General features: G+C 41.4%; 3 protein-coding genes across 7 annotated transcripts in view; 1 reads left to right on the top strand and 2 right to left on the bottom strand.

The window, feature by feature from the left end:
* The window catches only part of mideasb (mitotic deacetylase associated SANT domain protein b), a 30,468-nt gene extending 21,422 nt beyond the window's left edge, over nucleotides 1–9,046 (bottom strand). For 2 of the 3 annotated variants that reach the window (XM_028564984.1, XM_028564986.1), the window contains exons 1-2: nucleotides 8,326–9,046; nucleotides 958–2,745 (exon numbers count right to left, since the gene is read on the bottom strand). In XM_028564984.1, the coding sequence (XP_028420785.1) occupies nucleotides 958–2,490 (1,533 nt within the window). In that variant the 5' untranslated portion in view covers nucleotides 2,491–2,745; nucleotides 8,326–9,046. Of the gene's footprint in view, nucleotides 1–957; nucleotides 2,746–4,911; nucleotides 5,119–8,325 lie in introns of those variants that run through there. The other variant, XM_028564985.1, reaches the window with a different exon arrangement.
* ptgr2 (prostaglandin reductase 2) lies at nucleotides 8,150–12,266 on the top strand. 2 transcript variants are annotated; one of them, XM_028564991.1, is made up of 9 exons: nucleotides 8,150–8,178; nucleotides 9,318–9,390; nucleotides 9,501–9,619; nucleotides 9,925–10,116; nucleotides 10,300–10,470; nucleotides 10,845–11,054; nucleotides 11,525–11,734; nucleotides 11,858–11,897; nucleotides 11,982–12,266. In XM_028564991.1, exons 2-9 carry the CDS (start codon nucleotides 9,354–9,356, stop codon nucleotides 12,044–12,046), a joined length of 1,044 nt encoding a protein of 347 aa, XP_028420792.1. In that variant the 5' UTR covers nucleotides 8,150–8,178; nucleotides 9,318–9,353; the 3' UTR covers nucleotides 12,047–12,266. The 2 variants fall into 2 exon arrangements, with proteins under 2 accessions (XP_028420792.1, XP_028420791.1); XM_028564990.1 differs by lacking the exon at nucleotides 8,150–8,178 and adding an exon at nucleotides 9,100–9,203.
* A 57-nt stretch (nucleotides 12,267–12,323) lies between these two features.
* Nucleotides 12,324–25,899, bottom strand: tmem62 (transmembrane protein 62). Of its 2 annotated transcripts, none has more exons than XM_028564988.1 (13): nucleotides 25,415–25,899; nucleotides 24,873–24,984; nucleotides 24,486–24,623; nucleotides 23,971–24,016; nucleotides 23,353–23,494; nucleotides 22,521–22,645; nucleotides 22,106–22,228; nucleotides 20,843–20,998; nucleotides 19,965–20,124; nucleotides 18,036–18,234; nucleotides 17,504–17,599; nucleotides 17,242–17,360; nucleotides 12,324–12,445 (listed from the first exon to the last, which is right to left on the bottom strand). In XM_028564988.1, exons 1-13 carry the CDS (start codon nucleotides 25,613–25,615, stop codon nucleotides 12,413–12,415), a joined length of 1,650 nt encoding a protein of 549 aa, XP_028420789.1. In that variant the 5' UTR covers nucleotides 25,616–25,899; the 3' UTR covers nucleotides 12,324–12,412. The 2 variants fall into 2 exon arrangements, with proteins under 2 accessions (XP_028420789.1, XP_028420788.1); XM_028564987.1 differs by lacking the exon at nucleotides 12,324–12,445 and adding an exon at nucleotides 13,550–16,194.
* Between the last annotated feature and the right edge of the window lie 678 nt (nucleotides 25,900–26,577).

The raw sequence follows: 26,577 nt of genomic DNA, 5'->3' as shown, positions 1-26,577 counted from the left end.
AAACGTGGACGCTTCCCACACTTTAACACGGCAGCACAGATGATCGCTACAATCACCAGTTTCAAGGTGAACACCCAAGATTAGCTTCACCAAGTCAGTATCTGACCAAATGTGGAAATATGTCACAATCTCCCCTGTTCCTGTTCCTGATGTACGGTGTTGTGTAAAGGCCAGAAAAGTGTTTTACAGAACGTTACGACGTCACAGTTTGACCTTTTGGATATAAAATGCCATCACTCCAGTGTTTTTTTTCTTCCTATGAAACATTTGTGTAAAATGTTGTCATAATTAGTGTATGAATAATTGAGTTATAACCAAAAATGTGTTGTGTGAGATCACAGTGACGCACGCTGACCTTGGAACATCAATATCCAATCAGTTCATCCTGGAGTCCAAGTTGACGTTTGTGCAAAATTTGAAGAAACTCCCTCAAGGTGTTTCTGAGATCTCACGTTTACGAGAATGGGACGTACGTACAGATGGACAACCCGAATACATAATGCCTCCAAAAGGCTGCACGATATGAGGAAAATATGCATTAACGTTGTTTAATATTGAGTATTTTGATAAAATACAACAAATAGCTTGTTGAATTTAAAAACAGATGAAAGGAAATAATTTCCAACATTCGTTTATAGAACAAATTGAAGATTGAATTGAACCTAAAAAGGCTTCACTAAAAAAAAGTTACATTTTGAAGTGCAGTTTTCCACTGATATTTTCTTTCAACCTAGCGGGTCTTTCTTTCGAGATATGATGGAGCCTTGGTTAGTTGATATCGCGATGACAATAAAAAAAAAAAAAAAAACATATATAACATGACTCGATATACAACATATATTCGGCCACGGCTGTCGCCAGCGCGGAGGCATATAAAGTCAAAAGAAACCAAAACAAAGAAAGAGTCAAAGAATGGTCAAACATTTTGACAGTGTCAAAATTGAACTGAGCACTTACCTTTAACACATGCGACGGTAGAGACTCCATTTCCGAGGCCTTCTGAGCAAGGGTCTCCAGGTTGACCTCCTGGGAGACCCTGCGTTTCCTCCGCGTGCTCTGGATGACGCCTGTTGGGGCTGCCTGGATGTCGAGGCCCCCGTTCTGGGAGCCCTGCGGCCCCAGGGAAGCCTGGTCCGAAGAGACAGGGAGGAAAGGGTTGTCGGACGGCGCCCCGCCTTCCTTTGAGAGCCGGCGTGATCTGCGGAGCTGCGTTTGGGATTGTGTCTGGGGTTGTGACTGGGACAGGGGCTCGGACTGGAGCGGGGCCAGCAGCGGATCAGAAGGCTGCTGGGGTTCGGGGGTGATGTCCTGGATAATTGGTTCCGGGATCTTTGGGGCAGCTGGAGCAGAGGACTCCTGGGAGCGTACCACCACAGGCTGTGGATGCGGGTGGGGGTGGGCATTTTGTGCACCGGAGTAATAGTCAAACACATGAGGGTTTTGTTGTTGCAACTGCTGATGTTGCATTTGCTGCTGAATTTGAAGCTGCTGCTGCTGCTGTTGTATCTTTTGTTGTTGCTGCTCGTGCTGTACTTGTTGCTGAAGCTGTTGCTGTACATGCTGTTGATGCTGAATGATTTGTTGCTGCTGCATTTGTTGATGGTGCTGCTGCTGAATTTGCTGCTGGATTATGTGATGTTGTTGCTGCTGGCGTTGGATTTGCTCTTGCTTCTGCTGCAACTGGTGTGGGGGTTTTGCCTGTGTTGAGTAGTTAGGTGGGTTAGGTAGGGTTGTCCTGTTACCTTGAAAGGTCTGGTAGTACGCTGGCAGGTGCTGCTTGGGCTGACCAAAGGCCAATTGGAAGGGCTGCAAGACCGAGCTTCCTCCTGGATGGGATGTGCTGTGCTGTTGGGTGTTCAGCGCCCCAGGTTTCAAGGTCTCCTGAAAGGCCTGGGACTGCTGCTGCTGCTGATCCCAATCCAGTCCCCGAGGCTTAACCGCATCGCTGTACACTTCAACTGCAGGGTTAGGCCCCAGAGGCTGCTTGTCTGCAGCTCTGGTGGGGGGCTGCTGATGTGGCTGTAAGCCAGAAGTCTCATGCATCGACTTCACAAATGCATTCTGGGTCCTTGAGTCTGGTACATTAACTCCTCCGATGTAATTAGCAAAGTTTTGTCCCCAGTTAGTCATGGTATTCCAGGAGGCAGCTCTGTGCTGCTGGGACAGAGAGGGCTGCTGTTGACTGGGCTCCTGGTGGGCCCATTTCATAGGCACGGTCTGCTGATAATGACCCCTGCTCTGGTCACCCTTATCTGGGCTGAAGATGACAGAGTTGAGGTACATGTGAGGGGCATCTGGATTGGAAGTCACAGTTCTTGCAGCCTCACTCTGTCCCGGGTCTGAGGCAGTGCCACCCGGGACATAGTAGGACCCCTCAGGGTGTTGAGAAGTCTCCTTCATTGCTAGGCTTTGATCGTTGAAAAACGTTATGCGTTTGCCTGTTCTCTTGGCGTTGGGTTTCTGCTGGGCTGGTACACTCATGACGGGCATGAAGAAGCCGAGCCAGGTGAATATTTTCAACCAAACCAGCTAGTAATGCTCCACTGGATCACTTGGATATATCAAATCCAAATATCAGTGAAATAAGGCTGTAAAACTACATTGACATCAGAGCTGGCAGTAATAAGGTCAACCAGGATAATCTTCTCTTCCCCTCTGAAGTTCTTTGTGACCCACTCAGAGGGCACTGGCCTGGGGTGAGCAGATCTGAAGAAGTCGGCGTTTTTCTCATTCATGGGCAACACTCTGTATAGAGAAAATGAGAGAGAGGTCAGGCATTGAGCCACAGACTAAAGGGGTCCCAACAGGGGGCATCTCATTATCACCCCCGCCTCAACCATGTAAAAACCTGCTGTTTGCTTTTTCAACAATAGACTTCTACTGAAAGGTATTGGGTGTGAGAGTAGAGGAAGGGAGGGGGGAAGGCCTAAACTGTGTCATTATGCGCTAAGCTCACATGACAGGGATAAGTTCCTGCATGCAGGCTAACACGTATAACTGACCTGCATAATATTATTGGAAGGTAGTAGGTAGAGATAGCTTAATAAATGGTTCCTGGAAATGTCATTACAAGATATTACGGCATCATGTTTGATGATGGGCCCTGACATCAGCACTGGAGGACATACACACACACTGAAAAAAATGAAAATCATTGAAGCCTCCAACTTAATCAAAAACCACTCATGGCTCAATCAACTGAACCTCAACAGAAGCTCTCTTTCCCGCCAAACTACAGAACAGGCAGCAGGGTGAACGTGATAGAAACATCTTTGTACAACTGTGACTCATCTGGGGTGAAAAAAGGGAACCTGTGCCCTTTGAACTGTGGCTGCAGACTCAAAGAGGAAAGGCAACTGAAAGTGAGCAAGCATTGAGTCATAGGGATACGATTTCTGTGAGGGAAAAAGTCAAAATGGCCTTGCAGGCTTTCATAGCTTGCTTCTTGAAAATTGCTATGGTAACCCGTGGTGATTATAAAAAATATTATCTGATGGCAAGGTTTTGGAGCAGATTTTTGACACGGTGCAGTCTGCCAAATTTCAAGAAGCACACAGATCCCGACTGTTTCTGTTAAAATCTCAATCCTTGCTCCATCTGTATGAGATAGAAATCTTGCCACGCTTGTGCAGCAGTCAAATGCCTAAACAGACAACCATTAAGGCCTTTTCTCTTTAATCTGCAGCACTCATGTTTTAAAAAAACGAAACAATTTGTCATGCTTATTATGTAAATGAATACTAGAATCTCTACAACACGCGGACATGTCAGAGCAACCGAGGAAGCGACTGATAAAAGTCACCCTTTACTCTGGTGGCCTAGTAAAAACCGCTCTCTTAATACATCCATGAGTAAAACACACACTTCTTAAAATAGACAGCTGCAGCTGTTCAGATCCTGCACTGGCTCAGGGGCACCACTGACTGAGGAAACTGAATGGCCATGCTATGTTGCTAACAAACAAACAGTGTGTGGGTGCACCAGCAATGCCATGTGATGTTACACATGCCTAAAGCCACGCTGTCAAATCCTATGAAACATCCGCTATGAAAAAAAGGGGCACACGCACACACAAAAAATTCACAATTTCTTTGCAGAATGAGCAAAAAACCCCACAAGTGGTGCTCACTGAGCGACCATGCTGTGTGAGCAGTCTCTGTGCATCAAACAGACTCCATCCGAGGTAAAGGATCATCGTGACGCATCACCAGCGCAACCTTACACAAGCCTGGGGTTTAGCCCAGTAAACAAAGTAACAGGTCAAATCGGCTAAAGATACATGTCAAGCGAAATTAGCCGCCCTAATCCATCGCGGTTTCCTCATTTAAAATCAGCCCGTGTTGCACTGCTCGCACATCAGCGGGCATGCTAGGCCTGCAGCGTGCAAGAGACGACAAATAAAAGAAAATATGAGAAGAAAAAACCCACAACAGGACTCTTCCTGCTTCTTCCCCCCCGCCGTCCCCGTCCCTACACATCACTTTCTGTGGCCAGCCAGCTCAGCGCTATTTACGAGAAACCCTTTGTTGCAGAAAACGGATTATCCAGTCACTAATACCATGTCCCATTGCAACAAACCGAGCCAACAATGCAGCCCGCGTGATAAAAAGTGTGGTGGCACAGCAAACTAAGAACATACCGTGGATCGATTCAACTTGTCAAAAAGGTGGTTAATAGGTCACATGTCTCTCTTTCTGTGCAGTCAATCGGCCTTGATCGAGACATTAAAAACATCCCACAGACGCTTGGTCAACAGCAGTGCGTCTCAGCGAGGTAAACAAAACTTTGTCAGCGAGATGTGGCAACAATAACATGAACTGCCGACCACAACAACAACAACAACAACAACAACAACGCCGCCGCCACAGTCATCGACACCGCAGCTGCAGCACTGTCTGTCCCGATACTTACTGTGTTAGTGATGAAAGCTGCTACTAAGGGCAGCCCAGCCCGCAGGGTCGCACACGGGCAGCTCTGTGCGGCCAGCAGCAGCGGCAGCAGCAGGCCCGCACAATACAGACCTCCGATGATGACTGCACACATCCCCAAGGTTGACTCATGCTATGCTGCTGACCTCACTCACTGGTACTTTTTCCTTCAACAATTTCCCCCCCTCCTCCCACCTTTGCTATAAAGTCAACAGGAAAACGGGGTCGATGCGTCCTTCCCGGTCGGAAACGCAGCGCCAATCTGCAGAAACGCGGGCGCAATGCCGCCGCTGTCTGTTGCACGTTATTGCAATAGGATTGCACACAAAAAAAAACTCAAAGTGGCAATGCGGCCTTTTGCTGCACATCGACTCTCCCTGTGTCTCTCTGCCTGCTTGTCTTGTGATTTCCCCCCCCGTCCACCGCCAGCTCGCTGGCCACACCTACTTCCATTCGCTGGCCACACCTACTTCCATGCCCATAAAAGGCCTTCCTCTGACATGCAAGGCGCTGTAATTTACGGGGCAAGATCCCTCTCAGTCCATGCGGGAAATTCCGACACATATGGGAGGACCGCGGGGATGGAGGGGAAAGGACGCACCCCGCACAGTTCAGTTTTAATTGGACTTTTCTTTCAAAGTCACACACTTCTTACAGACCAACTTTCTCTTGAAATGCATGCGTGGTTTACGCACATGACACAGCGAGCAGCAGCTGCAGAAAGGCCCCATGAGGGTGTGGGAGAAAATATGAAAACACATTTTGTTTATGTTAAAGCTGCTTGTGATACTTTCAGTATGAAATGAGTGTTTCTAAACAATTTTAGAAAAATCACATATACATGTACATATCCATCACACATCAAATTTTCTCAATTTATCATTTGGTATCGAAAATGTCAGAAAATTGTGAAAAATCCTAAGGTCTAATGCCTTCACATATTTACTTAAAATTATAGAAAACAGAGATCAGCAGCAAATCCTCACAATATACCAGATAGTGTCTGGCATTTTTGCTTGTTTTAAAAAAATAATAATAGATTATCAAAATACAAGATATTGTTAAATAACAAGAAGAAAGACATAATGTCTAACTTAGGATAGTTACAAACAGTATTATCTTAGTGTTTAACTGGCCTAAACCTGTGTGCGTGTGAGTTTCAGGATGAATTAAAGTGCTCATATTATGCTTTTTGGCTTTTTCCATTTCCTGTATTGGGTTATATATCTTTTTGTGCATGTTATAGGTGTACAAGGAGAAAAAGCCCAAAGTCCACCCCAAAGTAACTTACCATCTCCAACAGAAAACACTGTTCACAAACTGCTCCAAACAGCTCTGTTGTAGTCCAGCCTTTACTTCAGAGACAAACGTGTGTCACTTTGTAACACACGTTATAATGCTCGCCTAGCTGCTAGCGTGGCACTCCCTCATACTCTGCTTCTGATTAGCTAGTAGTCCTTACCTAGGTACTGCACATGTGCGACTCCCAACAAAGATGGAACAGAAGTGAGATGCCTCACTCTGTAGCTAAAACAGAGAGCTCAACACACAGAGTGAAAAGAGGAGCTGCAGCAAAGTGCAGTACAACAAATATATGGTGTCTTCTGAAAATGAAACCACATAAACCTATTCTGGTACAACCTCTAAATACAAGTATGAACCTGAAAATGAGCATAATATGAGCACTTTAAAATCATACCTGATTAATCCTTAACCAGTCCTAAATGTTGCAAGGCGATCTGTGGACTATTCAGTGATGTAATGTAGCCTACATAAAAAGTGACCCTGGTTATCATGAGGCAAACAACCGTCTGTAAAGCAGTCTGGAAACAATTTGCTGACTAATCAGTCAGCCAAACAAAATAATCAATATTGATCATTTAGTCTAGAGCTTAGACCGGAGATCTTCAACAGGGGGTCCGCAACACTAAGGGGGTCCTCAGAGTTACTCCAGGGGGTGCCAAATTATTGTTTTTTAAATTAAATTGTCTGAAAATATACATTAAAATGAAACACTGTGCCTTTCCCCATCTATGTTTAACATTAAAATATGATGTATAAATAATGTGTGAATATCCATCCATCCACCCGGTTTAATATGCAGCTCAGTTTAATACAATATATGCAGGAGGAGGTCCCAGCTCTGTCTCTTTTAGCTAAGGGTTCCTTGGCCTTGAAGACCCATGGCTTAAACGATTAGATGATGTATCGATTAGTTGTTAAATAGAAAATGAATGTAGGTGATCATCACAAGACTGCATAGGTCTTTTTTTCCACAGCAGACATTCTGACACATCACAAAAGGAAAAGTACAGGTGTAAGTAATAAAATTATTGATGCCATTGGCGAATTTTATTTAGCTATTTCAGTGTAAGGGTCATGCTACTACAGTCACACATACTGTCATTAGTGACACTTGTGCTTTTCCTACTATGACAAGGTGAAATGAAATATGTTGGAAATGTTACAATATCATGGCATTGGACATGACCAGGCATGTGTCATCCAGACTCTGCAGGACTGCAGTCTGGCTCTCCCAGACTCTCTCTCTCTCTCTTCTCTGTGACCCTTAAAATAACGTGCAAAGCCTGAAAATATTCACAGATGCCATTGACAAGAAGTCGAGTCAGACTGACATGTCTGCCACTGATGACACTGCCACTGCACTGGGAATTGTGGTGTATGTGTTTGTGTCAAACAGCCTTTTCTCTTGGCTGCATGCTTTTTCGAAGCTGATACCAATAGTGTTTAAAAGTCAACTGACAGACAAATTATTCAGAAACTGGTAATAATCCTTATTTTTCAAGCAAAAATGCCAAATAATTGACATTTGCATACCCTTGAAAGTATAGGTTTGCTACCCTTCTCTGTTTTATTTCATTGTTTAGATAATATCTTTGGATTGTTCTACTGCAACAAGCAATTTAAAAGGATATGGTGAGGGACCACGACATTTTATAGTTCAAGCCCTTGATTGATTGGGAAATTAATTGGCTGATTATTTTTTATAATATGGATAATACTTGATTTTTAGAACTGACTTACAAACTAAGCATGCTGATCATGTTGATGACAGTTTTTGTAGGAAGTGTTTTTTTGTTCTGCACAGCAAAGAAGAAGGATCTATAATATAAACTTAGCTAACGTTACTGGTGATGTAGCTATATGAATGGGTGTCTTTCCTCTGGGACCTTCTTGAAACTTGACATTTCGTGTGTGTGATTGGGGTGCGGGGGGAAGATCAGATCAGGTGCGAAGCTAGCTAATGCTATATTCTGTCTAAAGCTAGCTGTCTAGAAACAACACATTCATGTGGCTAATGACAGCGTACTAAACCATCAGAAACACTTAGCATAGATGGCATGCATAAGCGAATAACTTTAGCTACAGTACTTACATTAAACTCTGTTCCTCCATGGCACATGCGCCTTCATTTCCCCGTTTTGACGGTGTCCTGCTGCAGCTAAAGTTGACTGTAAGCTAGTGTAACGGCAGCGATTTACTAATGAAACCGTAAACTTTTTATTTTTTTCCTCAGATTCCTCCACAAAGCGTCACTTCCCACTTTGAAACACTTTCAGCTAGCAACCAATACTGCAATCTACTGGGACCTACCCACGTTTACAATCTTTGATGAGAAACGGATCGATTGCATTGGCAACATCGATTGTAAATGTAGTCAAATTCACTGCTAAATATACTTCCATAGCTGCAGTGTCAATGAGCTGAATTAATAAAATAAAAAAAAAGGTTGTTGAGGACGCGTACCGTTTCTGATTTGCTGCTTTAACGGCTCAACTGCACATAGGAAAAGACTATAATGACCGGCAAGATAGTAAATACCCCCTACACTAGAGCATCGGGAACATAATGTCGCACTTTCATAGCTAACATTAGCATTTAGAGCTTAGAAATGTAGCTAACGTTGGCCATTAATTCGACATAATGGCATATTACGCATGCGCTAAATGAAACGGCTGCCTGCTAAACTTAAAGAGACATGTTTTAAAAAAGATATCGACAGTGGGTGTCACACGGGGACGGTCACTAGCTAACTGTTTAATTAAATATGTTTAAAAAAAAAAATAGACACTGAATCAAATATGAGATCCCAGAAGATTGGTCCAAATGCCTAACGGGATTTAAACGAAGACGGAAGTTGGTAACAGGGAAGCCTCTCGCTTTGCACTTAATGAGACTTTCTGCTATGTTAGCCTACAGACCATACAGACAGCAAAAGCAACCCGTCCACCGTAAACACAGTATTTAGAAAAGGTTTTGTAATTAGTTGGTAATTTTATCGTGTTGCACCCACCTTTTAACACTTTTTTAACGCTGTGACCTTTGCACACATAAAAGCCTGACGTTAAGCCTGACGTTTGTTGCCAGGTCTGGTTAGGTACCACTCGACGTAACTTTTCAAGGATGCAGGTGCAGAGAGTCGTTCTCAACTCACGGCCAGGTAGGAAACTTTTCATAACAGAAGATGACCTGTTGTCTTGTGTCCCGTGCTGCAACATTAGTGCAACCGTGTGGCTAACGTTCACTCTAACCACATATTTATACACTTAGGTAAAAACGGGGCGCCAGTTCCTGAAAATTTCCGTCTGGAGGAGACGACTTTGGTACCTGACCTGAAAGATGGGGAGGTTCTTGTTAGGACGCTTTGCCTCTCTGTCGACCCTTACATGGTATTGATACAGTCAGAATGGACATACATGTTAAGTTATTTTATCTGCTTATGCATATTAAGGATTGTCTGGTTAAAAAAAGACTGTCTGGTATAAATTTAAAGTTACGAAACAAAAGGTTTTCAGTGAAGAAACAAGGAGCTTCTTTTTGTCACTGCAATTAAACAACCAAAGTTATGTCATAAAATCAACTAGTCTATATGTGTTATCTATAGAAAGGTTAAGGCAAGACTCAAGCAAAAAAAACACATGCAAAGCTTCCCATCTCCATAATTTCTATGTATCTATTTGTTTTTGCCTCTCAGCGATGCAGAATGAATGAAGACCCCGGTGTTGATTATGTGGCTCCATGGCAGCTGTCTGAGAGTGTGGATGGTGGAGGTGTCGGCGTGGTTGAGTCCAGCCGCTGCAGTACTTGCAGTGAGGGAGGTGTGGTCACTTCATTCAACTGGCCTTGGCAGACCTATGCTGTTATGAAAGGAAGTGTCTTACAGAAGGTGTGGCATATTGATGTTTGTCAACATTGGGGCCATAGTTAATATTTTGCAAAAAAAAAAAAAAAAAAAAAAGAGAATGAGTTTAAAATGCATGCATGAACTAAAAGTTACCTGCATATGACAAGCAATCAGTCAGTCATAATTAATACCAACGCTTGTGATATTAACTTCGGTCTATTGCAGGTTGACCCACAGTTGGTTGATGGGCACTTGTCCTACCTTTTGGGTGCAGTTGGCATGACAGGCCTCACTGCACTGTTGGGCGTAAGGGAGAAGGGTAATGTGATCCAAGGAGCCAATCAGACCATGGTGGTAAGCGGTGCAGCTGGGGCCTGTGGCTCCATAGCTGGACAGGTAACTACAGCATATTTCACATTAAGTACACTAACAATAAGTATCTTGCACACAATTGTAGCTAACTGAGATACTAGCCAAATGCATGGAAACAGCATTCTTAAAATTGTAGGGTTTCTACGGGTTTACTTTGTGGTATACCAAGTTTTCTTAGAGTAGGTAAGAATATTTCAGATTTTTAATGGGTTTAAATGTAAGGAAGATAAAGGCAAGATGGTTGGTGGGAGATATAACTGTTATATTCCAAAAACCACACTCAGGATAGCAGATCTAATCTAGCTAACCACGTATGCTAACATAAACAGAGATTAGATCACAAAGAAAAGGAACTAAAATCCTGATTGTATCATTTCACCCTGCTTCCATTTTTCCAGTTTGGCAGGCTGGATGGCTGTGTGAGAGTGGTTGGGATTTGTGGTTCTGATGAGAAGTGCAGAGCTTTAGTGGATGACCTGGGCTTTTCTGCAGCCATCAACTACCGTCAAGAGGACGTCCCTACAAGGCTCAAGGAGCACTGCCCTGATGGCATAGATGTTTACTTTGATAACGTGGGAGGTGCCATCAGTGATACTGTAATCGCACAGGTACTGCTTGAGTTGTGTCTGCGTGTGCAGAAAATAATGTAGTGTATGTTGTACTTTCATTTGTGGTTTATCTGGCTGGAAATTTTATTTTATTTATTCTTTTATAGACCTTTTTCACGGCAGACATGTTGATATGTCATAGTAGGAAAAGCACAGGTGTATTCAAAACCATTAATGATGGCTGCATTCCACTTAGGAGAGGCCCTGGTATTGTGCATGCTGACTCACTGAGATAGCTTACTGGGACACTTGATGGAATTGAGCCACTGTTAAGGTTACTAATTTCAGCTGTGCTTTTCCTACTATGACAAGTTAAAATGTCTGCTGTGAAAAAGGTCCATTGTACTACCAACATTAGCAAATTAGAAGAGTGATTCTGAAGTGCTTCCTCCTGGTCTTCAACGGTGAGTGTTTTGTGTCTTATGAATTCAATCTCACACATTGACCTCTCCAACTCTTCTTACCTCCAGATGAACAGAGACAGCCATGTGATCCTGTGTGGGCAGATCTCGCAGTACAACAAGGACGTGCCGTATCCTCCGCCCCTGAGCGAGGAGATACACGAAACCCTGCGAAGGAAGAACATCACCCGGGAGCGATTTATGGTGCTTAACTACATGCACAAAGCAGAAGCTGCCCTCTGTGAACTGAGCCAGCGAGTTAAATCAGGCCAAATCAATGTAAGAAGGAAATGGTGATGATGTGTGGTTGAGTGTGTGGGTGTCCTTGTTCGTTTGCAAAATGCATGCCTCTTCCCCGTCTGTCTCTTCACATCCTTTAGTAATTCTGCTTTCACTCTGCAGGTGCTGGAAACTGTGGTTAATGGCATCGAAAATATGGGAGGTATGTAGGTTTTAATTTTTGCATTTTTTATGACTTTTTTGTTAACATGACAGGAGTTGAATCATTCTTTTCATTTTCTTGCAGATGCATTTTGCTCTATGATGAAAGGGGGAAACATTGGCAAGCAAATTATAAAGATATCAGAGTGAAGAAAATCCCTGTAGCTGCTCTGACAAGACGGACGCCTTGGGAAATGAACTCACAATTGCCTTTCTATCACCATTAACACTAACTTAATCAACTGTAGTAAGATATTGCATTGATTAGCTGATGCCAGTTGATTACAATTATAAACCATGAATGAAAAATTGCACAATGTTCTTTAAAATTGTGTTCTTGAGAAAAAATAAACGAAATTTAAAAGTTCGATCTAAGTCTTGAATTTAATACTTATTGATTTAGACTTTTGCAAATTGTTGTAGCAGTAATAATGTAGAGTACAATATTCCATTACTGTCTAATGATGATAATCTACAAAATCACTGCCCATACTGTACCAGTACCATAATATGACATCAGCAGATGTCTTCTTGTATGGAGCCCCGAAACTGAAAAAAAGACAGTAAAAGGTCAATGACAAAATCTTTTAGTACAATAATACAAAAGGAGTTTTTCTTCTTGTTTTACTTCCAATCAGTTGAAAAAATATCTGATTGGAGGTAAAATAACTAAGTCACTGAAGCAATCAAGGACACTGCCTAGTTAGCTTAGCTGAAAACACTGCTAGCTTAATGAACACACAAATTACCAGCCTTCTCAGCTAGCTACCTAGCCCAAACTTGCATCATAAAACTATGTATATGAAGGCCTAATGTTAATCATCCATATACTGTATATTGCTTTAGCATCACTGTCTAAATAAATACGCGGCAAAATGCTGGCAAGCTAATAACAAAAGTTAGCGTGCAAAAACTATTTGAAAGTAGCTTCTATTTTCATAGCATTATTGTCATGTCTCCTGGACCACAATGGAAACTTTGGACTTTACTGTGTATATGTGATTTATTGTCTCTCATAATGTTATGTTATAATAACTAAGTGAAAGATATTTTAGCTAGCTAACTTTGCAGCTTGCTTGCTAAAGTGCTTTAGCTACAAAAAAGTGCAAGAGTTAATACAGTGACGCCAGCAGAATACAGCATGAACCCAATTAACATTATGGGTGGCTAAGAAAACTGGACTGTATTATTGTATTCTTGACATTGTGTAGATGGGATTTAATGTCTTGTTTCTTAATAAACTGTTTTAACTAAAGATTTTAAAGTAGCATTAGCTAACAAATTTTGTTTGCACAAGCTTTTCAACTAAAGTGCTTCAGCAACAAAGACTATAAGACTGATGCTTTAGCAGTATAGATGATAAACAGTACATTAACTAGCTGGTTTAGTTTCATGAAGAGCTATAACTAGCTGAAAATGCTGGTGCTTATTGTATTTATTTCCCTGCCAAAGTTTTCAGTAAAGCTACATACCAATGCCAGTATCATTATCATATGCATGAAGTAGGACATGTTAGATGTGGATAAATTATTAAATGGGTACCAAGATCAAACAAAGAGCTAGAAAAAGTTAGAGTGCAGCTGATTGGACTTCAAAAGAGAAATATAAAGTTTTTTTCTTTTTTAATTTATTTTGCATTCCATTTTATTTAACAGTAGCCTATTACTATTATTTTTTACTCATATTTGGGTAGTGTTGGGCTCTGTATTCACACTCCTGTGTGACATTATGTGACAATAACGTAAAGACAAGCACAATGTATATGATTTACTGTAATGAACATTTTATTCCACAGCACTATAAACCATTAATAAAATAAAATTGTGGTTGGCTCCAATTTCAGTAGTCACAAGAAAAATATGTGGCTGGTGTAAAATCATCATCTTTTCATTCATACACTTTTAGTGTTTGAACATAGGAGGGGATGCAGAATAGGTCAATAAGTGAACACCAGTCCCAGTATCAATTGCCGTATATTCCTTCTCAGAGACATAATGGTGGTGGGGTCGATGTCTGTTTTTCTTGTCAGTACAGTACAGACCCATCACACCCAGATTCATAGTTAAACATATTCAGTGAGCATTAATACACTATCACAATTGTCTCATCAAGATATGGTTTTGGTGCTTTTCTGCAAAAAGAAAAAGGAAAAAAATTAAATTCCATGCATGATTCGAAGGGTGGGAGTGAAATGCAACACCATTCTGCCTCCTTGTGGACAGATTACATAGCTTGTGAGAGGTACTAAGCGTCATTGGAGAAGAACTCTCCAATAACAAAAATCCATACATTTTTAATATCCGTCTTTATGCTGGAATTATACATTTGGTAGTGCTCCTGTACAAAAATACTTGTTTTTGTAGAGAAGGGGGAGGAATAGTTAGTAAAAACATTGCCATCAAGAGTGCACATAATTTAGTTTTCTCTGTGTCTAGCAGCGGTTATAATATTAAACTGCATGTCTTATTACAACACTGAGCAATTATTCTGCACACACATTGGGTATGGCTTAAAAAGAAACCATGATTTAACTCTGTTGGAATATTGCTTCCATTAAAACACTTGATAAATGTGGTCTTCACCCTTTTTGTTTTAAGATCAGTTTGTTCTTGGGGAATCCAGGCACCTGATACCACTGACTAGAAAGGATTAAATGATAGTGCAACAGACACAGTTTACTGCTCTCACACCTTCACAAAAAGGAAATTGGAACGATACAGACAGATTTTTTTTTTTTTTTTTTTTACACACAGAGCGGTCCAATTACCTTCCAATGCAAGAAATGCCCATTTCCTGTGCAGATATATAACATGAAGGGAATATAAAAAAAGAAATCACTCAATACAATCAGAAAGAATAAATTAAAACAGCATAGTACTGGTTCATCTTATTTCACCACATCTATAACACATTCATTTTGTTTTTTAGCCACCACACATCTCGATTGTTTAACATGGGTTTTAGTTCACTGAGCTACTATGGAGTATAAAAACATTGTCCTGAAATACTACTGGGACCAGCCTTTTGTTAAAGTGCTCACATTCCTGAGAAACAAACAGCTGCTTCTGTAGTCACGTTTGAAGGAGCACGAAGAGTCTGGCCAACTTGTTGTTGTGTTTTGGTGGCAACTGGCATTTAAGTTTTTGATATAACTATTCAATGCGAATATTGAGACAATTTTTAAGTGGCAGTTGTGTGCAATGGTTTCATTCATTTTCCACAGATTCATTTGAATTAAAAACGCATGTAGTCAATAACTACTTGTACACAGATCTGTAATTTCCTTAATTTGATTTCCTGTAATTGTGTAGAATAAAACTTGAAAATTCGATCGTTTAGCTTGCATTACCTGGGTTATCTTCACCAGAGTTATTGTCACTACCACACTCTGTCAGCCATGGGGGAAATAGGAAAGCTTACAGTGTACAAAATGAAGCTTTCTTATCCACCCAATTTGTGTCGGAAGGTAAACATGAGGATCGGTTTGGCACGTCCAGCCTATATTAGTGAATGACAATGATTTTCAGAGGGAAGAATAAAAGGTGAAATCTTGCTTATTCATCCTTTGGCAGTGGTGAAGTGGCATTAGGCCTAGGCAACACTTCCAAAAAAGTGCTAATGCTCAAGTAAATGAGTCAGCTTAAATCACAGCAGAATATACTGTTAACTGCGGCACACATTGGACGAGTCCTCTCAAATAGGCTATTTTACTTGGCTATTTTGCACACATTGCTATGAATATGGCCAGAAAATGTGCTCACCGGTGCTTTACAATAACATGCATATTAAGTAAACAATACTATCATTAAACAGGATATTGAGTGATGTACTGTGAATTAGCTTTTGGGAGGAGGAGAGAGAGAGAGAGAGAGAAAGAAAGAAAGAAAGGAGGTGGGGGGCTTTCAAGTTGGATAGAGACAGCAGAATATACTGTATCTGAGTCACACTTGATGGAAATCGTGACGGCACAATTACTGTCAAGAGGGAGAGACGCTCTTGCTGTTGTCGCGAACAAGAGGGGTGGGGCCTGTCCAGGCGCGGTAGACCAATAGCAGACTGAGCCCTAACGCCCATGTGCGGACTGGAGACAGGAAAAATGCCACAAGGCCGTAGGTCTCAAAGAGAAAGTAGCAGGAGTGAACCTGCCAGGTGAGCAGCAGCAGCATTAAGAGGTGAACTGCCAGAGTCCGCCAGCGGCAGCCCGGCCCCAGGAAGTGGGATCGGAAGGTGTTGCCGTGGCAACGGTGATGGAGGCACCAGCAGAGATAACAGGTGAGGGGCATGTTGAAGAATAGCAGCTGGCAGAGAGGAAATTAGTTAGATGTGATTAGTTCTTGATTATCACTGTAGGTTCTCAGTACAAGGAAGCACTAATACAGCAAGGGGACAGACCATGTTAAGTGCAAGTTGGTTCACAACCTGTATGGCTTCTGACCCCTGAAAATGAAGAGATATTTACCTGTGTGCTCTCATCACAGGTTAGAGTAAATATGACTTATAAGCAGCTCATACATGATTTGTATAGGCTGAAGAGTTAAGTATTCAGCATTTTACAAGAAAACGCTAAAAGATTAAAATTTATTTCATGATTAATATGTCAGAAACTCAAAAAGTTAAAACTCTAAGAACTTATTTTTGGGCCACTTGGGGGCAGCGGAAACAAGCTGACACTGACATATTACCACCTTGACATTACATTTAGCCGACGCTTTTCATCCAACGACTTCCAATAGGTGCATTCAACTATGAAGGGGCAAACTCAGAACAGCAAGAATCATATAGAAGTACATTAGCTTCTAATAAGCCCAACTACAGAGAGCCACATGTAAGTGCTTTTCTTTTTTACATATTACAAACTTTTTAACAGTTGCCTTACAACACAGATATGGAGAAACATTAACACTTACTTGGGGTTGTGTTTCACCTGATGAATGCAAGTTCAACATTCACTCAGAAAATATCTGCCTCTTTAGTTGCTAAATGCTGCACTGTGTTCACCAGCTAGTCGCTAAATGCGTCTGTCTGCCATTTGGTGCGGGGCAGGTAGCATGCATGTTGGTTTTAAAGGATTTTGTGATAAAAAAAAAAATAGCCTGCCTGCTGTAGCAGAAAACGCTATGAGAGCGGTGAGACTTAACCAAAAACAGTAAAATTGTGGGCCAAAAAAACAAAACAATTAACTGAAATCATTATAAAGCTCTGTAGAGCTAAGCCGGGTAATAATAATCCTCTGTGGGTTCATCACTACGAGCCAACCCTTTCACATACAAGTAGTCATATGACCTTTTGCTAATGTACACACATTACTGAGATGTAGAACTGCTGAATAAAATTGATTTACTTACTTGAACGACTCCAATAACATAAGTGAGACTGCCCTCCAGGAAGTGTCCATCGACGAACACCCCAAAGGCGAAGCAGGCACCGCTATGGCCATCTATCATCTCTCCTATGAACCACGGACCTGAGGGAAGCCGCACAGCAAGGAGTTATTTATACAGGAACAGATGCAAGATTACAAGGATAGCCTGTGAAGCAAAGCAGCATTTTTAAAGAACTATGTCACGCGCCAGACATAGAGGGAACGAGACAAAGCAGTTGACCCACCTAAGGCTGTACACAGGTTAAACAGCAGCAGGGAGTAGTAGAAGGTGTCCATTCTGCTGACCAGATGGAGGGACACACAGGCTTGAGAGGTCAATCCTGTCCATGATAGACAAAACAAAAATGTATGAATATATCAAGAACAATTGTTATTTAAATAATTAACTAAGCCTATATTTATTAACATGATACACTAACATTTAGTGTACATGTTAAGATAAGATAGAACTTTATAGTCTCTTCAGACAGAACATTTTCTTGCATCGTCTGCTCCAACAATCAACAGATAACATTAACAAACACAAAAAAAACATCTGTACGGTCACCCAACAAACATCTGACACACCCTTTCGACACACACACACACACACACACACACACACCACACACACACACACACACACACGCACACACGCACACACACACGCACACACACACGCAGATCCTAACATCAGTTAATTGCACTTCACTTGCCTGTTATCAATATGAAATTATGATGATGTATTTATATGAATGGTATTTAGTGACAGTTAACCTCTTCCAGTCGGAACACGCAGGAATCTGAAGGCCAGCAGCACCCCGACATTCAGCAGCGTGATAAAAATGAAGGCCACTCGGGCCAGGATGTAGTGGTCTGTGAGGAGGACGAAGGACTGCACGAAACCAAAGCTGGGAGTCAGGTCGTCCTCCAGAGTAAAGTGCTGCTCCCGCACTGACGATCGGCCTGCCGAGTCCTGACACGCACACACAAAAAAGGTAAGAAAGGAGCTAATTGTTAATTCTATAAGTCTTATAAAACTTTTAAGTTCTATGAGAAAGTCCACATTAAAGTGCCTATATTATGAAGAAAAAAAAAACACTTTCAGGTATTTGAAGTGTTATTTTGTGTCTCTGGTGCTTCCACACACATACAAACTTTGAAAAAAAAAACATCCATGCTGTTTTGAGTGAGATACGGGTTTCTGAATGTATCCTGCCTTCAGTCTCCGGGTGAGCGGGACAAAATCGGCACGGCCTTCTACGTCATCGGCCAAAACATTTTGCGTGTGCTAACCACTGTAGCTAATACCACATCAGCTAGCTGTTTCTAGCTGCCTTGTAACTGACTTACGTCAGTTACAAGGCAGGATTAGCTGGAGAGACTTCTTCTAAACGAGGGCGCACTTCCAACTTTGCGTGGAATTAGAGATGGCCGATACCATTTTTTGCTTCCCAATACAGATACCGATACCGATACCTGAACTTGCGTATCTGCCGATACCGAGTACCGATCCGATACCAGTGTGTCATATATTTTATTACGTTTTAACAACTGTATACTACTATCCCTGTATGGATGGGATATTATTTCTATCTTTGTTGTTGAATGCCACAGAACTTTCTTTTATTCTCCAGTTTGACAGTCAGTTATAACGGAAAAAGAAGATAAATAAACTACTTTAACATAGATTTTCTTTAGGGCTTTATTACGTGGTATCGGATAGGTGCATAAACTCCAGTACTTCCCGATACCAGCGTTTTAGGCAGTATCGGAGCCGATACCGATACTGGTACCGGTATCTCTACGTGGAATACCTGCAGACGAGGGACATGTAAGTAGTTCTATATAATTTATTTTGTAGATTAGGGTGAACTTGTGTGTGTTGTAGCAGTGTTTTGCCATTGAGGACAAGGTGGCAAACCGCTAGCAGCGTTAGCTTCTAGCTAGTAGCACAGTACCTAGCTACTGCGCAAGTGCGACTCCCAACAAAGATGGGATAGAAGTGAGATGCCTCACTCTGTAGCTAAAGCAGAGACATGCACACATAGGGTGAAAAGAGGAGCTGCAGCAATGTGCAGTACAACAAAAATATGATGTTTTTTGAAGAGAACCTCTAAATACAATTATGAACCTGAAAATTATCATAATATCAGCACTTTAAAAGCCACAGTGCCCAGACAGCCGATCTACATCAACTGAATCCTAATTCAACTCAAAGCAAACAGACCTCCCAAATTTAATCAACACCTATGCAATATTTAAAATCTGAGAAAGCTTTAGGTGGAAGATAAATGAATGCTGTACTGACTAAGGGCGGCATGATATGAGGAAAATATGCAATATGCGATAAGGTTGTTGAATATCGCGATAACTATATTACTTGCGTTAAATAAACTGATATTAAAGATTGCTCAGTTCTGCTGCTTTCAGTATTCTAATATACAGCAAATTGCTTGATGAATTAAAAAAAAAACATCACATTATTTTATTGAAAGAATTGAACATAAAAGGCACCACTTAAGAATGACGGTTACATTTTAAAGTGTAGTTTTCTACTGATACTCTCAACTAACTCAGGAGTGTCTTTTGCAATATGTCGCAGGCATTCAGGATGTTTTTATTGCGCCAGTTGATATTGCCATAACAATAAAAAAAAACAATATTTTATATATTGTATATATATTGTGCAGCCCTAGTACTGACCTCCACTTTAACTCTGATGGTGTGCAGTCCAGTGAGGTAGAGAGATGGATCCCACAGCAGAACATAGAGAGGCCCTCCAGCTGCGTGGCCTTTCCCCAGAGGTTTCCCATCTACGCTTACATGCACCGCTTTGATTGGGGCCTCTGAGAAGGCCAAGATCCTATTGAGAACAAAGAAAATTAACATTTTGTAATATTGAAAATAAGATAAAGGCTGTGTTATCATGCTTACTTGTCGCCTAGTGAAAAACACTTTATGATCAACCTCTGCCGATGTTGTAAACGTGTTACTGACAAAAATCTGCACGATACATTAAATGATTGACAATTACAGGGTGTACATGCTTGTTATTTTCATTTAAAGTGCACTAATTCATGAGACACATCATGTCTCGTAATGTTAACTTTAATTTTCTCCCTTTATTTCAGAGTGACAGTGGATAGACAGGAACGGTGGGAGAGAGATGGGGCATGACACGCAGCAAAGGGCAGGTCGGATTCGAACCCGGGCCGCTGCAAAGGCCTCAGCCTACATGGGGCGCACGCTCTTACTGGGTGAGCTAGAGGTCGCCCCGTTAACTTGTCCTTTAAAAGATTAACTTACTAACTAACTTGTTCCCTGGGCCATGACCTAACTGTCTATCAAATGGCATCGAAAAACTGTCACCAGATTTTGACATATACAATACTGCTAGTAACAAAACCAAAACCTCCTAGGCAGAGGTAACTACAGTTTATTTAACGGTAATGTAATAACCCACACTGCATGCTGGGTATATTACGTAACAGGGGCAGGTGCTCTGTAAAAATGTTTGTTGTGGAAACATGTGTAGTAGAGCCAGTGAGGGCCTCATGGTTCAACACACACAGAACAGACACCTGATGTGTGTTGATCTCCGTATTCGAGCCAGCGGCTCCACTCCGGGATGCAGATACTGTGCGTCCTTGGGGTTGGTGATGAGCACGGCAGGCCACTGCTCAAACCTCAGGTCGGAGAAACTCAGCAGGTCGTGGTCAAAGGCCAGAACCCTGTACCTGGAGACAGATGCGAGACAGGGTTTCTGCAAGCTTCACCAAGCTAGACTTAGACTTTCCAAACCTTTATAATACCACATATAGTGCTATTTAATACCTGTTTCACAATATGAAAATAAAAACGGAAAACCAGGGACAATATAGCCTAGAATGATTTATTATAATGACAGTTCTTCCCAACAGTATATAACAATAATTCCTACTGATACAATTAATTAAATTAGGGCAACCTGGACCCGAATAAGAAGCATAATTAAAAATGATGAATTAATTTAAGTAAATTTCATTTTTTGCTAAAATTGACACTTGCCTATTATGAGTGGATGAGCTTCCTAGCTACTGTAGCGAGCAGCAGTGACTTTTTGGTTGGGTTCTGACTGAAACGTGACAAAAAAAGGATTCAATAATGTGCATAATCCACTATTGTTGCACATTGCATTATTGCAATGGGGTACACATATTTGTTTTATTTTTACAACTAAACATTACTGCCTATGGCCACCGATTGAATTCAAAACTTTTTAATACCTTCTAAGTGTTGTGGCGTTGAGCGTTTTGTGTTATTATGGTTGTTTGTATTTCTGTTTCTGTTTCCTGTATTTTCCATGGATTGTTTATGTTTAGTCTTCCTGTTTGCATTGTGTATTCCTGTTCTTTGATGATTATTTCTGTTTCCGGTTTTATTTTGGCAGTCTGGTTTTCTGTCTTGTCTTGTCTAGTTTTTCTTCCTGTGTTTTCCCGCCTGTCTTGTATCACCTGTTCCTTGTTTGATCATTACCTCTTGTATTTAGCCTTGGTGTTCTCTTTGTCTCTTGTCAGATAGTTTTGTGTGTGTTTGTGTGCTTTCCCCGTGTCAGTTCTGGTCAATTTCTATCCTTCCTGTATTTCCCTGGTTTTTGTACTCCCTTGTTTTTTTTCGGATGCCTTTTACTTATTTTGGAATTGTTTTTTGTCTGCTGCTTCTCCCAGGACTCCCTTGGTTCATTTCTGTGTTTTGATTAATAAATCCTCGCGCTCAACTCTTCTCCTGCCTGCCTGCCTCTCCCTGCATTTGGGTCCTTTAATCCCCTGAATTGTAACACTAAGGCCCTTTTTTGTTTTCCGTACCTGCGGTTGTCCATCCAGTCACCCAGCTCCAGCTCCAGGGTGCCTTGGGGATGTCTGCTGTGGAGGACGGGCATCAGGCCGCCCAGTGTGTGCAGGTGGCCGCACAGATATGCAACTGCAGATCTAAACACAAGAGGTCCAAATGTAAGAACTGTAAGAACTTAGTCATAATATGCCAAAATAAATCTTTGGAATATTCCTGAAAATGAAAAATAAAAGAAAAATGTCCCATCACTTGTATTTGAATATGATTAACAAGAGGAAATTAAAACCCACTGCCAGTCAAACGCTGCTAACCTTTGGGTTCATCGCTCTGAGATTGTGTTAGAAATGTCTAGTTAGTTTGCATGTCGAAAGAGCAGGCTGTTGAATGTTTGACAATATGTATTTACACACCCTGTTAGCATTTTCTTACCTCATCATGTCCCGAACTCCTGGAGACGGGGAGACGACAGTTGAGGTGGTGTAGTGGCCAAACCAGATCGACTGGTTGCTTTTCAGACTCTCAGCTCTGAACGTGTCCAGCAAGTCCATTTGAGTCTGTCATATATTGAGAAAAAAAATATATAATGACTATATGTCTACTGTGTGCTTTATTTATTAATTTGAATACAGAAAAATAACAATGTATACTTTATTAATCCCGCAAGGGGAAATTAGAATGTTTTCACTCTGTTGTTATTACACACATGCCTGAATTACACACACATGCACTAATGGAGAGATGTCAGAGTGAGGGAGCTGCCCATGGAAAGGCACCGCGAGCAGGGTTCGGTGCCTTGCTCAAAAGCACCTTGGCAGTGCCCAGGAGGTGAACTGGCACCTCTCCAGCTAACAGCCCACCACCGTATGGGGACTTGAACCAGCAACCCTCCAGTTCCCAACCCAATGCCTTACTGACTGAGCTACTGCCACCCCAAAATGATCGTGAACCATGTTTTCCTTTCAGTAAATTCACATTTACAGCACTGTTGACCATTTAAAGTACGAGGAATCTGTATTTGTTGTAATGTGTGTTAGTACAACCTTCTCTTTGCCTATTTCTTAAATAAACACATTTTGTTTTTCCATTTACTGTTCAATGCATTGCCTTATAATATAATGCAACCTTAAATCATTTGTCTTCTCTAATCTTCAAGTGTAATAAAAGAATGAGTGCTTGCAGTAGTTTCTCTGCTTTCTGAAGTTTGTCACAATATTCAGCGAATGTTTATGTTCTGTCAAGAGAAGGTGCTTGCCAGTTGTACCTGGTTGAGAATACCAAAGAAATTGTACGGCCTCTTGGGTCCTGGAGTCAGAGTGGCATCCGCACAGACAAAGGAGTAGTTGCCAAAGGGAGTTTTGTGAACATAGTGGAAAGAGCCTACTTTCTGATTAGCCGAGTATTTCCTAGGGAATGAACAAATTCAACGTGAGCAACAAGATACGGTGGTCTGGGATGGAGCCAGCCGCTCCAATCCTAATAGAGTCCTGAGATAATTTGATGCATTTTAAATAAATAAATTAGGCTTGCATAGGAGACAGACTTTGCCTGGCAAAGGACGACCACAACATTAGGAGATAAAAGATCAGTCAGCATTAACAGAAGCCGCAATGTCACATAAAACATAATTTGTGTCAGAAGACAAGAGAGTCAGTCTCTGTTCATGCAGATTCTGCTTCTATTTTAGTCCTCAGGAAGCTCAGACAGCTTGGATTATTGTCAATAAATAGGTCTGCAACTACTCATGTTTCAGAGGCATTGAAGTTACGGTGTGCTCTGATCGACTTCACACTCAGCTTGCTGCTACAGTATAAGACATGCAGTAGACTGTGACTGGATGCAAATCAGACATTTACTGTAGTGTTAAACTTTGAATACTGACCGGTAATAATTGTTGACGCTGTCCAATGAAATAATATTGAAGGCATCTGTCAGAAGAAAGGAAATAATGGTGAGATTTGGCAGAATATAAACTACAAAAAGGCAAGTCCACAGCTTTAAAATGTACTGCTAAGGAGCAGAATGTCTAATGGAGAAATTCCCAAAGGAACAACACATATTCAATCCACGAATCAGATTTGCTAATGTTTCTGCAAGATATCGAACAAAATATGTTGTTGCCATAGAACCAGATAAACGGACAAGACACACATCAACAACTGCGATCAACAATAGCGGTCAGAGGAACTCTAGATACAAACATTAGCACTGCTCTTTTTTTGACAGTTACAAATTAAAGATATCTTCTTTCACATCTAATAGCTTACAATCCAATAACCGAGGGGAAAGCGAACCACAGTTAATGGATTCTTCAGATAATTGATAATTGTACTCTGGGATGTTTCCATTGAACCACTGCATTGAGCATTGAGATAACAAAGTGCTGTGGTTAATCACCATGATTTCCACGGATGTCTATCCACCTAGTGCGCTCCATCACACGTGACCTCTTCAGGATGTTGTGGTAAGCCTGCCACTCCACCTCATGCTGGAGGGAACCCACCTTACTCTCTGTTTTAGCATCTGTCAGATCCCCTGTGGAGGTGGAAAAAAATACATCTGAGAAACAACATGGCGACAGCCAGTCGGCCTCAATTACAAGACTTAATAAGATAATAATAAGATAGCCTTTATTGGAAATTTGTCTTGGACACATAGGATCTGCTGAAAATATAACAAAAACATGGTGCGAAAACACACACACACACACACACACACACACAACTCGAACAACATACCATACATAATAATAGCTTTAGTTAAAGATGGGGAGGATTACTGTACCTGTTGCAAGCACTAGAACTGGCTTAATCACTTCAATTGTGTCAGTGCAGAAGTTTTCAAAATCTGGAATACGTCTTGGGTCATGAAATCGGCTAATGTGAATGTCGGACACCTTGAAGCAGACATAAAAAACTGAATCAGGGATAGATTTATACAAAATAAAAAAGGGGTTAAAAAGGGTCTTAAATCTGCCTTTTTATTCCATTAATATGAGAGCTGTAAAACACAAAAAGGTACGACGTCTGACTACAACTTACTGTGTTGCTGAACAACCTTATTACCAAACATTTACCTTACATTTACACACTTCTGTGGTCAGTGACCTCTTTCTGTCAATCATTCAGAGAGAGTTCACTGGGTTAACTACCGCCATAGCTTCCTATGACAACACTGTAAAACCAAACGTAGGTATTGTACAGTCATGTTAAATGTCAGTAATATTAAAAATGGACATATTGGTTGAATTTGGAATTCATCGTTCCTTTTATGGTAAATGACCAAAGACCAAACAAAGCAAGCTGGCGAGATGAAATAAAGCCTACCTGTATAAACCAGAATATATTGCTCAACTCGCCGCCGGGAAATGGTGGAGAACTCCCCTTAGAGTCATCCCCATCACGGACACTCGGGTGCTGAACGCTCCGTTTCGGGTGCCAAGCCGTGTCATAGCTGTCCAGCACCCAGGAGGTGATGCACGCCAGGGCCAGTCCGAGGATAACCAGTGCACCGAACAGCTTCAGCATCCTCCTGTAGTGGCGAGAGAGGGGGCTAGCTGCCGCCGTGTGTCCCAGACAGAAAAAAAACTAGCTACTGGTGGAAATAGCTAAAGACACGAATCCTACTGACATTAACTACAGGTAGTATGAACCATTTAGCTACATAGCTAAGATCTCAGACTCAGACCGTTTCTGTCGCTGCCATCGCGGCCACGGGAGATACATTGAGGTGCGGGGTTCATTCACGGCTCGGCTCAGCTGCCTTCAGAGGCGGAAGCTCAGCAGGTTAGCTTGCAACCCACCAGCTACCAACACAGAATACTGACCGGTTGGCCAATTTCTTTTCCTAGGATAGCGAAGGCATGGGAAAAGTATGACCTGCCCTACTCTCCCTCTGATTGGCTCGTACGTGTTGTCGTCGTTGGTTGGGTTGGTTAGGGTTTAGTCAAGAGGAGTGATATTGGTTAGGGTTAGGGTAAGAGTGTTAGGGTAAGCCAATCAGAGACAGAGTAAGACAGAGTAGGGCAGGACCAGAGCCCTTCGCCATCCTGGGGAAAAAAAAATACTCTGAATGGTTGGATGCGATGTGGAAACGTCTCCTAGAGAGTGTGTAGAGAAAGAGCTCCCACTTTGAGTGTTTTACGAGTACCGCAGAATCGCCCGCAATATTTCTGCACCACTCATCGCGATGATTTTTGGGAATAACGGAACAGTCACATCCTTAGGAGTGGTGGGTTTCTAAGTAATTTCAGTTTTTTAATGAGAATAATTTGATTTCTTAATTGATATATATATATATATATATATATATATATATATATATATATATATATATATATATATATATATATATATATATATATATATATATATATATATATATATAATTCAAATGAACTATCTCACATAGCTCAATAAGCATATTTGTTTATCTTTGTTCTTTTGCTTTACATGACATAAAATCACATATATATTTAATGTACTGTTAC

The sequence above is a fragment of the Perca flavescens genome, chromosome 20 (genome assembly GCF_004354835.1).
Source record: "Perca flavescens isolate YP-PL-M2 chromosome 20, PFLA_1.0, whole genome shotgun sequence".
Taxonomy (NCBI): domain Eukaryota; kingdom Metazoa; phylum Chordata; class Actinopteri; order Perciformes; family Percidae; genus Perca; species Perca flavescens.
Note: the sequence above shows the minus strand (reverse complement) of the source record. Positions and strands in the feature narration are given on the sequence as shown.